This window comes from Sceloporus occidentalis, unplaced genomic scaffold (assembly GCF_023333645.1).
Source record: "Sceloporus occidentalis isolate IW3139 unplaced genomic scaffold, rSceOcc1.0.p SCAF_4, whole genome shotgun sequence".
Lineage (NCBI taxonomy): Eukaryota > Metazoa > Chordata > Lepidosauria > Squamata > Phrynosomatidae > Sceloporus > Sceloporus occidentalis.
Window position 1 is genome coordinate 175,034,944 of NW_028316984.1, and position 15,633 is coordinate 175,050,576.

The 15,633-nt window shown below is 41.8% G+C and overlaps 1 protein-coding gene across 1 annotated transcript; it reads left to right on the plus strand.

The window, feature by feature from the left end:
• Positions 1-252: 252 nt before the first annotated feature.
• LOC149315037 (26S proteasome regulatory subunit 4) lies at positions 253-15,507 on the plus strand. The gene is made up of 11 exons (XM_089522382.1): positions 253-315; positions 1,602-1,655; positions 3,906-4,002; positions 4,878-5,002; positions 7,549-7,734; positions 8,816-8,944; positions 9,537-9,633; positions 11,283-11,472; positions 12,572-12,723; positions 14,073-14,227; positions 15,138-15,507. Exons 1-11 carry the CDS (start codon positions 313-315, stop codon positions 15,270-15,272), a joined length of 1,323 nt encoding a protein of 440 aa, XP_089378508.1. The 5' UTR covers positions 253-312; the 3' UTR covers positions 15,273-15,507.
• Positions 15,508-15,633: the final 126 nt, after the last annotated feature.

Genomic DNA, 15,633 nt, shown 5'->3' on the forward strand with positions numbered 1-15,633 from the left:
TCTCTCTGTCTCTCTCTCTCTCTATATATATATATATATAGAGAGAGAGAGAGAGAGAGAGAGAAAGAGAGAGATGCGCCGTACGTTGTTGTTGTTGCTGTTATTCCTCCCACAACGCCCCTCCTCCTCCTCTCTCTCCTCCCTGAAAGGGTTTGTTTTGGCCTTCCCTTGGCCCCGCCCCCTTTTTGCTTCCCGCTGCCTAGCAACGGCTAGACCCTCGTCGCGTTCCGTACCTGGTTCATTTCCGCTTCCGCCGTCCTGTGGCGTCTCTGCATTTCCGGCGGCGGCGTCGGCGGGTTGTGAGTGAGCAGAATGGTGAGGCTGGGCTTTCTTGGAGGGCGGCGGGGCCTGGTTCCTCCTGCCGCGAGGAGGAGGAGGAGGAGGACGGGGAGCGGGCTGCCCCCCTGGCCCTTCCCTCTCCCTCCCCGCCGCCCTCCGTCCCTTTCTGCCTTGTCATCGCCTCTCCTTCTTCCTGAAGCGGGTGGGCGGCAGGAAGAGGCAATCAAAGGCTGCATCAAGCCGGTTTGGCACCGCTTTAAACAGCCATGGTTCAAGGCTAGGGAATCCTGGGACTTGCAGCTCTTTCTGACAGGGAAGGCTAAATGTCTCACAGAAATACAGTTCCCATGATTCCATAGCATTAGGTCCTGGAAGCTAAAGCGGCCTCAAACTGGATTATTTCTACAAGGCGGATGCATCTGGGGCGGGCCTTCGTGGCTCAGGGCCATAGAACCATAGAGTGAGAGGGGACCCCAAGGGCCCTGATCCAGTCCAGCCCCTTTATTCTGCCGTGCAGGAACTCCCAGTCAAAGCATCCCCATTGACAGAAGGCCATCCAGCCTCTGCTTAGAGACCTCGCTCAGCTACACTGAGATGTATGCATATCTCCCACTGCTGAACTGGGCAATGGACAGTATGCGTTCATTTGGGTGGAAGGAGGGGAGAATGTGTTGGTACAGGGCTATTCATATATTTTGCTTTAAGCAGAATCCCTGGGGTGGCTAAAGAACAACGAATCCGTCGACAGTGACAGGCCAGGCATTGCCCATTGGCACACTTCCACACTCTATGTACTCATATGCCATTGCCCTGTTGTTCCCATAAATAACATCCCAACAAAGTGTGGATGCCAGGGGCTGCTGATAGCATAGTGATTGGAGGTGTCTACTCTTAGGAGCACCATGAGTTGAAGTCAGCTAAAAACAACAGCAAACATATAAGTATCCCTGTCTGGGAGATGTCATCTGGGGTCACAGGTGTTTAAAGATGCAGCTGATTCTGCAGAAAGCACTAGTATAGAAATGAGAGTGTTTTTGTCTAACTCTGTGCCCTTGAAGAGATTTTGGACTTCGGCTCCCAGAAGCCTCAGCAATGTTGGCCAATGGTCTGGGATTCTGGGAGCTGAAGTCCAAAATCCTTTGAGGAGTACAGTTTGGGGGCCACTGTATATATCTTAGACTAGGTTCCTGGAAATGACAATAGGTCTTCAGGCTTAGTCCTTGTGAGCATTGGTTCAAACTGAAAGGCTGTTTAGTCAGAGGATGAAACCAATTGTGTTTTTTCCCAGCTATACCTGATCTTCTGTTGTTTTCTCCCATTAGGGTCAAAGCCAAAGTGGTGGACATGGCCCTGGAGGTGGCAAGAAGGATGACAAAGTAAGAAAGAACATAGAAATATGGGCTTTTACGTGGGAGGGATGTCTGACGGTCTTTCTTGTGAAATGCAGCACTAGAGGTGGTTTTAGAAAGGTTATCCTGTGTTAATTGAAAAAGAGGTTTGCTTTTGCCTGAGTCTACAGGGAAGGGCTAGATTCTGCCTTTTCCTGTCACTTACGCTTCCCAGGGTCCCATAAGTAATTTAATGTCTCATTTATGTGTTAAGAATTGATACTAGGTTAACAGTGCAGCAGTCCAGTTTTCTGACTCTTGTCAAATGCTTTTACCAGTTGCCTTTAGGAAATGTACCACTCTGGACATGATTATTATAAACTGATTTGTAGCCAGGAATTACCCATACTGCTTCTCCTTCAGTGTGACTATGAGGGGAAGATTGAGTGTGTTTCTGTTTTTCATTCAATGTATCTCGCCCTTTAGTGTGGGCAAAACAAATTATGGCTAATCTTAACAGAAACATTTAAACAGTCTTTTTCACCAGAATAAACTGTTCTACCTGAAGCCTCTTCTGTACTGTTTTCTGTTCTTTGTAAAAATGACACTTGGCTAGTCTTGAAATCTATCTCAACAAATCTAAAACATCATGCTTATTTTTGTCATTATTAGAGCCAACTGAGTACCCTTTGGCGCATTAGGAGGTTTTTGTAGAATAGCTTCAGAAGCGCAGGTTATTTCTCCAGATTTCCTAATGTCAGGCTCCAGTGTGAAATATTAGTGGTAGCAGCAGCATGGAAGGGATGCCCAGGATGCATTGTCGCAGCCAGATGGCTGGACCTGAGATAGTCAGAAGTGGTATTTTGGATGGCATTCAGGACACAACGATGAATTAGTGCTTGGGGTATGTCTGAGAGAGAAATACAGTCTGCTCTCCACATCCCCAGATTTTTTTATCCATGGATTCAGGCATGCATGGTTTGAAAACATTTTAAAAATATGTAAATTACAAAAAGCAAACTTTGATTTTGCTATTTGATATAAGGGACACCATATTATTATGCCATTATATTCAGTGGGGCTTCAGCATCCACCAATTTTGGTATCCATGGGGGGGTCCTGTAACCAAACCCCAGTATATTCCAAGGGCCCATTGTATTAATCCCTAACTGTTTTTAGGAGCTACAGATTGGTATTTCTATCTTAGTTTTCCTCGATTGCATTGTATGAGCAATTGTACATCATGGAGATGAAGTATACCCTCTTCCAGTTCCCCTCCTCCATATTTCTTTACACTGTATTGCTAACTATGGCTGGCCCTCTGTATCAGCACACTAGCCATCTGCAGACTGAAGCTTCCACAGTTGGCTCCGTCCCATTATTCCGGGCACAGTACAAGGTGTTGGTTATCACCTATAAAGCCCTAAATGGCCTGGGTCCATTCTACTTGAAGGAACGCCTCCTCCCATACAGTCCTTCCCGTACACTCCGATCCTCTGGGAAAATCCTTTTACAATGTAGAAAGACCAGACTGGCGGTGACCTCCCAGAGGTCCTTCTCTGTCACCGCTCCAAAAGCTTGGAATGACCTGTCAGAAGAGATTCGCCAATTATCCTCACTCGAGGCTTTTAAAAAGGCGACAAAAACCTTTCTCTTCCGGCAGGCCTTCCCCGATTGATAATGTCCAGAACCATTTGAATCCCCCTCCTTTTATTATTTTCCTTTTATTATTTTTCTTATTTGTGGTTTGTTTTTGTTTTTAATTTTTGATGTATTGTTATGTGCTTTTTAACCATGTTTTACCGTTTAATTTTATAGTTGGGAGGGAGGGTTGGGCCGGGTCTTGTGGGGCTTGTTGTTTTTATTATTGTGTATGGCATGAACTTTGTTGTTACCCACCTCGATCCTCAAAGCGGAAGAGGTGGGATATAAATAAATATTTATTATTGTTGTTGTTATCAATGGGGGCGTGTGTATGCAGCTGTGCCAACATAGCCATATGCACATCAACAGCCACTGATGGTAATGGGACTTGAGGTCTGGCATTTTTGATATATGGGGGGGAGGGGTGTGTGTCTGGAACTCAACCCCCAACAAATCAGAAGGCCAACAGTAATATCTAAATCCTATTGTTAGTCTCAGTTATAATAAACCTATTAAAATCAGTGGAAGTTACTTAAATCTTGACATTACTATATTACTGTTGATTCATTAAGTCTGCCTTAATTGGGGGCTAATAATAGCATTTAAACATCTTCCCCATTCTGACTCTTTCTGCTTGATTTTTTAAATAAAAAGGACAAGAAAAAGAAATATGAGCCTCCAGTTCCAACCCGAGTTGGAAAAAAGAAGAAGAAAACAAAGGGACCAGATGCTGCTAGCAAACTTCCCTTGGGTAAGAACAGTTAGTTTGTGTTCATTTTGGTGAGCAGCCATGTTGAACAGTAGCACACATGCATTATATACAGAAGGACCCCAGTTCAGAACCGGGCGCCTGTGTTTTAAAAGCTCAGACAGTGAAGCTTATGTTCCTGTCTGATGTTGTTCAGTTCAGATGTCCATGTTATTGTTGTGTACCTTTAAGTCATTTCCAATGTATAGTGACCCTGAGGTAAACCTATAATGGGATGTTTTTGGCAAGGTGTCTTCAGAGGGAATTTGCCTTTGCCCTTGCTTTGAGGCTGAGAGAGTGTTACTTGCCCAAAACTCACCTAGTGTGTTTCCATGATCGAGTGAGGATTCGGATCCTGGTCTCTAAAGCCGTAGCCCAATTCAAACGATTATACCATGCTGGCTGTCCAGATCTCCATGCTTTCACCAAAAAGCAATGCCCATGGGTAAGGGAAAGATTAAGGGAGTAGTTTAAAGTCATTCCAATTCATGGTATGGCATAATGGAGAAAAAGCCCGGCCAGTTCTAACAATAGGTAAAGTGAGACAGTTTCCACTAACAGATGTGAGGATATCAGCACCATCAACAAAAGACACAACAGTTTGTCCCTCGTTATCTGCTCTGAATTCCTTGTTTGTTTACTGTCCTTGGGCATGGTGGATATTGCTGTCCCATTATGCAGTGCTCAGTTAAGGTTCAGCTGATATCTGTGCATGGAATGGAGAGGTGGCATGATCGTGTCCATTGCTTCGGACAGCAAAATGTCTTATGCCAGCAGTGTGTTAAATTGCTGTTCTCCCCACAACGTCATGTACACAGACCTAATATTTTATCTCAGATTTTAACTTTCTGTTGTTCTGCATTTTTCTTTAATTATAGTAACCCCTCACACTCAGTGCAGACTCAAACTGTTGAAGCTGGAAAGAATTAAAGATTACCTTTTGATGGAAGAGGAATTCATCAGGAATCAGGAACAGATGAAGCCTTTGGAAGAAAAGCAAGAGGTAGGTTTTGAAAAACAAGAGTTTCCCTCCACATCCCCAAATTATCTTCTTTTCTCTATTGGTTTTTACTCCATTGTAGCTCAGACCATTTTTAGTATAGTTTCCACCTTCTCAGGTGGAAAGTTTGTTCATTTAGGACAGTCTTCCTCATTCTAAATATCTGGTTCATCAAATGTCCTGGTGTTTTACTTTTATTCATTATTCCTCTCACTTTTTGGAGAGAAAATGAAGGTATTTGAGAAAGTGAAGTTCCAGAGTTTAGTGTGTGTTGTGAAGGGTTTTAATATACACTGATGTACATCAATTGTCGGGCTTTGGGATGATTTTAATGTGAAAATCGCTCTGAAAATCGGGCCAGTCTTAAATTTTCATTGAGGCTCAATAGGCTTTGAGGGACTGGCAGGGGAGCCTTTCTCCATTCTATCTGTATGATAGAATTTTACTAAATTTATTATAATTATGGTCTATAATTTGTAGAACAGTAAATAGGTATTAAGTTGCCTTAAGTCATAAATATGAATGGTCTAGAACCTAGAGGGTCATAGCACATCATCACAGGCGTTATATTTGGCAATTTAAAGTAATGATCGTGTCAATAGACAAGAACCTATTCTCAGTTTATCTCTGCTGTCTCTGTGGAGTATAAATTTTTGTAATACACATTTGTTCTAAATATTTATCTAATTTAGAGGTCGGAAAACTCTGACCTACAGGTCCTCTGCATCACCAAACAATTTTTGCAGCCTCCTATGGGTCTCTCACAGCCTCAAATTCTTTTATTTGTTTGTTTATGAAATGAAAATGAAACTTTTTTAAAATTCAAGATACCCATTACATCTTCTGGTAATGGCAGTGTTGCCAACCTGTTTTAGATGGGTCCCCAAAAAATGGTGAAATGGTGAAAATAGCCCAAATTCCCCCTGGTTGCACCTTCATAGTATGCCGAAATAGCTCTATTTTCCTCTTCAGCCCCTCTCAAAATGGCAACAGAAGATGATGTTGTGTTGCTTCATATTGTAATTCTGGGAGAGACTACAGAAGGAAACAGAGGTTTGGGGAGGGGTACAGGATTATGGGCTGCTTTGGGGTTGGAGGTCACATCTTTTCATAAAGTTGGTGGTTTTCTGCATGATTTGGGGACAAAAATTTACCAAAATGTCTCACTGTTTATTTTTAAATTGGGGAGTTGAGGTCTTTGGGGAACTATGGGTGCTTTAGGGGACACAAAAGTGAGGCCCAGGGTCTGCATTTGGCTCATGGGCTATACAGTTGTCCCTCTGGATTCACGGACTTCAGATTCGTGGTTCTGATTATTCGCGAATGGGAGGGCAGGTACTGGAGCTGAAGAGAGGCAGGTGCGAGCTTGCCTTTCATCAGCTTCAGTCCCCGCCCGCCTGTGTCTTCTCAGAGCCAGTTGAAGACACAAGAAAGTAGGGTGGTTGGAGGCTCCTCTTCCCTTTCCCTGCCCCATTGCTCCCTGGGGAAGGAAGTGATCGGGCTCTGCATGCTCTCCTTCCTTCGTTCCCAAGGCATGAGGGGGGTCTCCAGGCCCCTCTCTTGCCTTGGAAAAGGAAGAAGGAGGGCCCAGCCCGCCCTTTATCCTTCTCTCCCAAGGCCTTGGTAAAGGAGGAGGCAGTGGCCAGCCAGCCCTCTTTCCTTCCCTCCCAGGGCATGAGGAGGGGAGTCTGAGACCCCTCTCTTGCCTTGGGAAAAGAACAAGAAGGGCCCAGGCACCACCATCCCTCCGGGACTCTATACCTGCCCTATCACTCCCTCAGCTGTCTGGGGAGCGATTGAGCAGGCAAATGGAGGAGCTGGCTAAAGAGACAGGAGGGTGGGGGATGAGGAGGAGGCGTATGCCTGCTTCTTCCCCTCGCCCTTCAGTCCCTTCCCAGCGCTGGCTAAAGGGACTGAAGGATAAGGGGAAGAGGAGAAGCAGGCACACACCTCTTTCTCCTCATCCCCTCGCCCTGCTGTCCCTATAGCCAGCTTTGGGAAGGGACAGGATGGCGGGGCGATGGGATGAAGGGAGGCAGGCGCATCTATGCCTCTTTCCCCTGACCTCCTGACTCTTTGGCTTCCCAGAGCCGGTGAAAGGCAGAGTGGGTGGGGGAAGAGCTGGGCAAGCTCCCTCTGGCCCCTCCCATGCATCGGAGTGAAAGTGGGCGGGGCTTATTATTCATGAATTTTTCATATTCGCGGGGGTCCTGTTCCCCTAACCCCCATAAATATGGAGGGACAACTGTATTATGCCCATTCTTGCTCTTGAGGCTTATGGAGTGTTTTGAGTAAAGAAAAAAATGTTTTTAAAGGGCTGTGTGGGGATGCAGTCTCTCAAGGTCTGGTGTGGGTTTTATGCAGCCTCATATGTAGTGGCTTCAGTTTGAGGTCCTTGCCCTTTTAGCATGCATGTGTTTCGCCTTTCCCTTTGAATTCAGGATGCCAATAAATTGGGAACTCATCAGTCTGGACTGTAAAGCAGACATAGAGGGTTGATAAGTGATGAATTTATGTAACACATGATCACAGTATATTTTTATCTGCAGGAAGAGCGATCAAAGGTGGATGATCTGAGGGGGACACCAATGTCTGTGGGAACACTGGAGGAGATAATTGATGATAATCATGCCATTGTATCCACATCTGTGGGCTCAGAGCACTATGTCAGCATTCTCTCCTTTGTGGACAAGGACTTGCTAGAGCCAGGCTGTTCAGTTTTGCTTAATCATAAGGTAAGTCATAAAATCTTTGGAGAGGTTTAGCCCATCTCTGATGCAAAGCATTGAAAATGGGTAAAATATAACAAATATTTTAATTTTTTTCCTGTGATCTTCAACCAAATGAAACTGACATTAGATTGGCAAAAAAGAGAGAGAGTCTACTCTTATAGGCTTACAATCCAAAAGACATACCACACAAGAAGAACAGAAAGAAGATGGAAGAGGAGAGCAAAGAAACTTAGGCACCCATATTTAAAAATTAAAAGTTCTTGTAGTGATGAGCTTGAATAGAAATACTGTATAGGCTCGACTATAAGTTGACCTCATGTATAAGTCGAGGGCAGGTTTGGAGGCCAAAATTGTGGGTTTTGATATGACAGTGATAAGTCAAGGGTAAAACCTGAGGGCATGTAACAAAGGATCCAAAAGATGAAGTAAAGGAAAACAATGCCAAAACAATTAACAAAATTCCACCAGGCATAATTGTTTGTGCTCACACTAAAGGCTAAATGGAGAGGATGAGAAGACAGATGAGAGAGTAGAAGAGGGCCAGTGTTTCCCGGACTGATTACACTCTTGCCTTTTACCAGAGGATGGTACCCTTTTTTTATAAGAGTTACAGTACTTACGTGTACCCATGGATAAGTCAACTTAGGGGGTTTTTTGGTTCAGTTTTTTGACTAAAGTTTCTAGACTTATACATGAGTATATACAGTAGTTGAGCAACAGAAAGAACCAATGGAGATCATCACTCAGCAAAATGATAAGACTTGAAGGAGGGATGGGTAACCATTATTTTACACCTTGCTGAGCACATAAGAGGGGTAAGGGTCGGTCTCATGTCAGCTTTGGGTCTGAAACAATTCCCATCTAGTTCTCTGAAATTTGCTGGACATCTTTGTCAGAGAAATAAGGTGCTTGCTGCTGGCAAATGGATTTCTCGAGCTCATTTTGACCAGATGAACTCTTCCACAGATCTATGGTTCCCTTGCTTGTAAATTAATGGAACAAAAATTCAAATCAATGTGTTGCTTTTAAATGTGAATGACATGCTGCTTTATTTATTAATGCTGCTACCTATTATTTTGTTCAGGTCCATGCTGTGATAGGAGTCCTGATGGATGACACAGATCCATTAGTAACGGTGATGAAGGTAGAGAAAGCCCCACAAGAGACATATGCAGATATTGGGGGCTTAGATAACCAGATTCAAGAAATCAAGGTATTCATTGTTCTAGCACTCATAAGCTGCCACACATTTTTGTAATGCCACACAGTCACATTTTATGTAATAATATTTTTTAAGATGCAATTTTAAAAAACCTCCCTCAGTATCTCTGATAGATATTGTTGCTTAGTCACTTTTCACTTAAAACTCCAATAGTATTTTGTTGATCAAATGAGCAAGAACAGGAGGTGATCAGTTGTCAGTCTTTCTGTTAACTTTTGTTTCATAACCCTTTCCCAGGAGGTTGTGCATTTTGACCTTAAAGTATGTTGTTGAGGAACTTGTAGATTTCTGGGGGGTTGGGATTAAGAACAGAGCTTGAAAATGATATTTTGTGGATTAGATTTTCCAAATCCCTTTGCTAGAATAACCCAAAAGGACTTTTCCAAGGTGTGGCATACAACAAGTAGTCCAGACTTGTTTCTCAAGGTTCTGTTTTTAAACTTGACACTTAAGCTATTGCATCATATTGGTGGTCTAGAAAAAATATTTGAATTGCTGGCATTTGCTATTTTAAAATGCACAATGTAAATATCTTTGGAGAAAGGAGAACAGAATTGATCAGGCATACATTTTTTGTCTGTAGGAATCTGTGGAGTTACCTTTAACCCATCCTGAATATTATGAAGAAATGGGTATAAAGCCACCTAAAGGAGTAATTCTGTATGGACCACCGGGCACAGGTATTCCTTTTCTGTTTTTCATATCTTTTTAATGAAATCTATATGTAATAGCATTAAAACATTTTTTTAAAAAAAGCTTACCTGTAAATATTAAAGCTGTCCATGTCACCGAAGCCTGTATTTCATCATGGTTTAAATCAGGGGTAGGCAACCTGCGGCCCATGGGCCGGATGCGGCCCGGCGAGGCCTTGGGACCGGCCCCAGCCCGGTCTTGCCGCCGATTGCCGCCAGGGCCTTTGGCCTCTCGCGCGCAGGGGCAAGGGGGGCAAGTGTCTATAGACGCCTCAGAAACATGCATTTATATTAACATATTTTTAAAAATCAGCAAATTTTTTTGCGTGTCCTCCACTTTAAAAATTATTTAATTATTTATTTTTTGGCTTCGGCCCCCCAGTTGTCTGAGGGACAGCAACCCGGCCCCCAGCTCAAAAAGGTTGCCTACCCCTGGTTTAAATGTTCATGAGTATTACAGATATTCTGCCTGAAGATTCAGGGTAGATTACTGCTGTTCTTGTTGCTAGCACTATTCTTTATAACTAGGTTGCATGGAAATATTAAGTGTACACAGTGGCTTATGTGCTTGCTGAAGAAGGGCTAAAGTTTAGTGGCAGGGCGGGGGGATTTTGGAATTCTGTTGGTTAGTTCCAACTATTGTAGATTACATGAATAAGGAACTACTAAAAGCATCATCACAAACAATCCTATGGAAGAGAAAAATGGGAAACATCTGAAAAAGTCAATGTGGCTGCACAGTAGACTCAGGGAGGAAATGAAAAGAAAAAAGAGGTGAATCACCAAGGAACAATACAGGTGTGTAGCCAATGCTTGGAGGAATAGTGTAAAACTCCAAATGAGCTGAGACTGGCTAGGCAAGAAGGAAGCAACAAAAAGGAGGGTTTTTTTCAAATATGTAGAAAGCACGATAGTGACAAAAGAAATGTTGAGACTGCTGCTCAGCAAGAATAATAAAATGGTAACAGATCACAACTAAAAGACAGAACTGCTCAGTACCTATTTTGTTTCATTCCCTCCCCCAACAATAAAAGCACTGTTTCCATGTATCAGCAGAAACCTTGATAAGGAATCAGGGTTGCAAGTCAAGTTTAGATAAGGACTTAGTCAGATATCAGCTAATGAATCTAAATGAGTTCAGACATTGGTGCTCTCTTCAAAAAAGAGGATTCGGGAAACTTCAGGCCGGCCAGCCTGACCTCAGTACTAGGGGAAATGTTAGTTTATACAGGAGTCTGTCTGAAAGTATCTTGATGACAATGCAGTAATTAGTATGAGCCAACATTTTGCCTCCTGTCTGCCAGAAAGCTGGGCATAAAAATTGTATTCAAATCGTAGAGCCCATCTTAAATTTTTATATCTGTATTTATTTCAAGGGAAGTGCCTGCATTGTTTGTTCGATTAACTTCCTGAGATAAGCTTTCATAAGCAGTATGTGCATGGCTGTTGATGGTAGGGTGACTTAGAGATCACTCCTTCATATGGTCACCATAAATCATAGTCAAAGTGACAGCAATTAACAATAACAAACAGGAATGTTTTCAGTAATTCTGAATGGCAAATATGAATCATACCTGTGTAATACAGATGAGTCCCATGTGGGTACAACTCTTTTCTGTGTCTTGAAAATCAAACAGGTAAAACATTATTGGCAAAAGCAGTGGCAAATCAGACCTCTGCCACTTTCCTAAGAGTGGTAGGTTCTGAACTTATACAGAAGTACCTGGGTGATGGTCCAAAACTTGTCCGAGAACTGTTTCGAGTGGCTGAGGAGCATGCCCCATCAATAGTTTTCATTGATGAAATTGATGCCATTGGTACCAAAAGGTAGGTATAGGAAATTAATGTCACTTCCACAAATACATTTCTGTCAATTCAATTACTTATTTTTATTTTATTTTATTATTTGCTTTCTCTAGTTACTGGTATGGTTTGGAAAGCAAAATAACTGTGTTGTGTACTGCTTTCCCCAGAGGATCTTTATCGTTTCCCCTGCAGGCTTTTTATTTCTGGTTTCTCCATAATTTCAGCTTTTTTAGGGCAAAGGTTTTACTTTCATTATTGTAGGATAGGGATGGAGAACATGTGGGCTTCCAGGTCTTGCTGACTACAACTTTCACCCTTGTTCACCATTGGGTGTGTTGTCTAGGGTTACTGGGAGTTCAGCAGCATCTCAAAAACCACATGTCCTGCACTCCTGTTATAAGGATAAGTTTGAAGATACTGTGATCAATTCTCATATGCTTATAGGTGCCAGAACTGTCCAAGCTGTTATAGCTGAACTGTTGGTACAGTTTGCTACACCTATAGTAGTAATCACTGGGGAGAGTCTGTAACTCAGTGGCAAAGCACATCTCTTGCATGCCAAAGATCTTAGGTTCAGTCAAAAGGCTCTCCAGTCACAGAAGTAGGGCATAATCCCACTGAAATCATTGAGAGCAGCTGCATGTCACTATCACCAATATATGGATCACAACTATGTAATTCAATATAAAGCAGCTTCCTAGGTTTCTAAAGCATTGCTTTAAAAACAAACAATCACAGCATGGTGTGGAGCAAATTGGTAGAGAAAATCCCCCCTTTCCTCCTTTCATAGTATTAGAACCAGGGATTATCAGTTGAAGCTGAATGATGGGAGATTTGGGGAAGACAGAAGGTGGTACTTCTTCATACAAGGTATCAGTAGTAGTGGCAGTCATCCTTCCTTTGGCAACAAGCCTAAAAGGACATATGTAGGTGTAGCAGGAGTTAATACCAGCACCAACAAGATTTCAGTGAGAGTTGTCTGTGTGGTTATTGCTTGTGCCTCAACTCTTTTTGCCTGTGACTTGTTGATCACTTTATTGTATACAAAAACAAACATTGTCTTTCTGGATGCCTGGTGCATGTAACTTTGCTTCTGTTCCCTTTTATTCCTGCTTTAAAGGTATGACTCTAATTCAGGTGGTGAAAGAGAAATCCAACGAACAATGCTGGAGTTGCTGAACCAATTAGATGGATTTGATTCACGCGGAGATGTCAAAGTGATTATGGCCACTAACAGAATAGAAACATTGGACCCAGCCTTAATCAGGCCAGGTCAGATACTGTTATTGTATATTGTTTGTTTCACACTTTACAATTGCCTTAACACTTAAAATGCTGGTGTTTCTAAATGAGCAAATAATAGCATTTCTGTAGCTTAGTTTAGTTTAGCTTTTAATTTTATGTCATCACTATACATTCAGCAGGGCTATCAGGAGCAAGAAAGGCACATTCCTTCCCTGGGGAGCTCAGACTTTTGAAGTGCAGAAGATGAAATAAAGAGAAGCAAAAAAAGAGGCAAATCATTAACAAATGCCACTCTGTATACTAGATCTCAGAACTTGGTTCAAAGATATATCATAAGGGCTGTGTTGTCCCATATGAGTCATCTTGGGCACTGAACACTTCAGAGGAGGTCCTTCTGTTGGTTCTGCCATGCTCAAGGCATCTTTGGTAGGGAAGGGAGAAAGGGCCTTCTTTGTGGCTGCTCCCAAACTATTGAACATCCCTTCCAATGGAATCTAAAACACACTCCCTCTTTTCAGCTGCAGGCAAAACCTTTTTTTAAAAAAAATCCAGCCATCTTTCAGAAGTTAACTGGCTTTAATGGATAGGTGCTGTGTTCATCTTCAATTTTTTATTGTTCTATTTTTAATATGTTTTTTAATTCAGTAGAATTTTGATATTACAGTTTGTTTAATTGTATTTCAGCTTCCTAAACCTTTTGTAAGTAGTAGTAGTAGTAGTAGTAGTAGTAATAATAATAATTTATTTATATCCCGCCTCTCTACAAAATGCAATCTGGGCGGCTTACAAGATTAAAATATACAGTCCAAACCCTCAACTCACCCCCTCTTAAAATACAATTAAACAATGTAGAATTTAAAACATAAAACATACTTAAAAACAATACAATAACTATGGTGAAGTCAGAGGTCAGCAATTAGATTTTACCGTTACCTGTTTTTATCTATTTTTATATTTATCTGTTCTGATTATGTTGGAAGCCATCCTTGGGTCTCAATTCTGGAATAAGACAAGATATTAAATAATTGGTTTGTATAGGAGATGACCTGGAAGCCTTAAATATTTTGAGGTGCATTGAAAGAAAAACAAATCCATCTGAGGTACATAATATTCTGAAATCTTCAGAAGGAAGGCAGTATATAAATACAGTAAATAGAAATGCACAGCTTATGGAAACTGAAGAGACCAGATATACTTAATTAATCATGGAAGAGTCCCAAAAAATTAATTATGCATTTGACTGTACAGCTGTGGGAACTGTTTCAATGACAAAACTCTTTAATTGTAGCAACAAAATGATTTTGTCCTAAATGTGAAACTCCTTCCCAAGGTTCAATCTACCAAAAATGTGAGCTGGCTGAATTTTTATTCCCTAGGACGTATTGATAGGAAGATTGAATTCCCTCTCCCGGATGAAAAAACCAAGAAGCGTATTTTTCAGATTCATACCAGCAGAATGACTTTGGCAGATGATGTGACTCTGGATGAACTGATAATGGCGAAAGATGATCTGTCTGGTGCAGATATTAAGGTAAGAGTCTTTATGCAGACTGAATTTTCCCCTTCTAAGTGCTCTGACTTGTTTATTAATGCCTTTAACAGTTCTGGCCAGAAAAGTTGATGAGCACTCCTGACTTTAGAAAAGTTTTTAAAAAAAAGAATTAGTAACATTTGAGAAGCCAAAGGCTTTCATAGCTGGCATCCATAGTTTCTTGTGGGCTTTTCAGCTATGAGGCCATGTTCTAGAAGAGTTTATTCCTGGCATTTCGCAAGCAGCTGTGGCTGGCATCTTCAGCGAATGCTGGCATAGAAGAAAGTGGGGTATATATACTGTTGGTTGAGAGGAAGCGATTTACATGTTGATCTGTGTATTGTTCTATTGTGGAATGGCAAGGCCTCAGGGTGTCTATTTAATTAATGATCCATTGTCTGCTGGGGACCCCACCACCCCCTTTTTTTTTGGACTGACAGCATGTGCATAAAATGCTGTTTGGAAACACTGAAATTCTAGACCATGCCAACAACTATCAGGTCAGAATGCACAGGGAAGCCATTGAAATCCTTAAACACCTGGACAACTTCAACAGGAAAGAAGAGACTCTTAAAGTAAACAAGGTTTGGCTACCAGACACCCTGAGGCCTTGCCAGCATTCTGTGAAGATGTCAACCACAGCTGCTGGCGAAATGTCAGGAATAAAGAACACGGTCTCTTAGCCCAAACAACCCACAAAAAACTATGAATTAGTAACTTGAATCTTTCCTAATTCAAGTAGATAGTGGTCAGTATGCCTTTCTTCCCTCTGAAGCATAGGTTTGCAGCCTGAGTTGAACAGTGCTGCAAAAAGTGGTAATCAACTTACTTATTTGAAAGTTACTTTTTCATATAATTTGGTACAAATGAGATCGATAATATTCTAACATATGTCTTCCCTCCTTGGCAGGCAATTTGCACAGAAGCTGGGTTGATGGCTCTGCGGGAACGGAGAATGAAAGTAACAAATGAAGACTTCAAAAAATCTAAAGAAAATGTTCTCTACAAGAAACAAGAAGGCACCCCAGAGGGCCTCTATCTTTAACTTTCTTTTTCTCCCTGGGGTGAGGAAAATTATTGGAACCTTCTTTCAGAATACAGAAAAAAGCATGACGGATTAAGGCATTGGAGGGGAGAAAGAAGAGCTTTTGCCATTTGAACATGAAGTGAATTCTTCTGTATTGTAATTTCATTCATTGTAAAACACTTTGTCATTAAAAAAATGGTTTCCAAGTGAAATGGAATAATTAGATTAAAATTTAAGCAAAGATGGTTTCTAATGTTTGTGCCCACTTGTCCCACTGCCTTTTAGTCCTCCTGTCTGCCACTGAAATCTTTCACCAGGCTCCGTAACATGTGTAACCTGGTCTAGGGTACAGCTACAACTGGCTCATATTACAAATGTG

Excerpts from the sequence above, each read along its gene's own strand:
- LOC149315037 (XM_089522382.1), top strand. Across the intron at positions 4,003-4,877 it reads TGCTAGCAAACTTCCCTTGG|TAACCCCTCACACTCAGTGC; the intron begins GTAAGAACAGTT and ends CTTTAATTATAG. Across the intron at positions 9,634-11,282 it reads GTATGGACCACCGGGCACAG|GTAAAACATTATTGGCAAAA; the intron begins GTATTCCTTTTC and ends AAAATCAAACAG.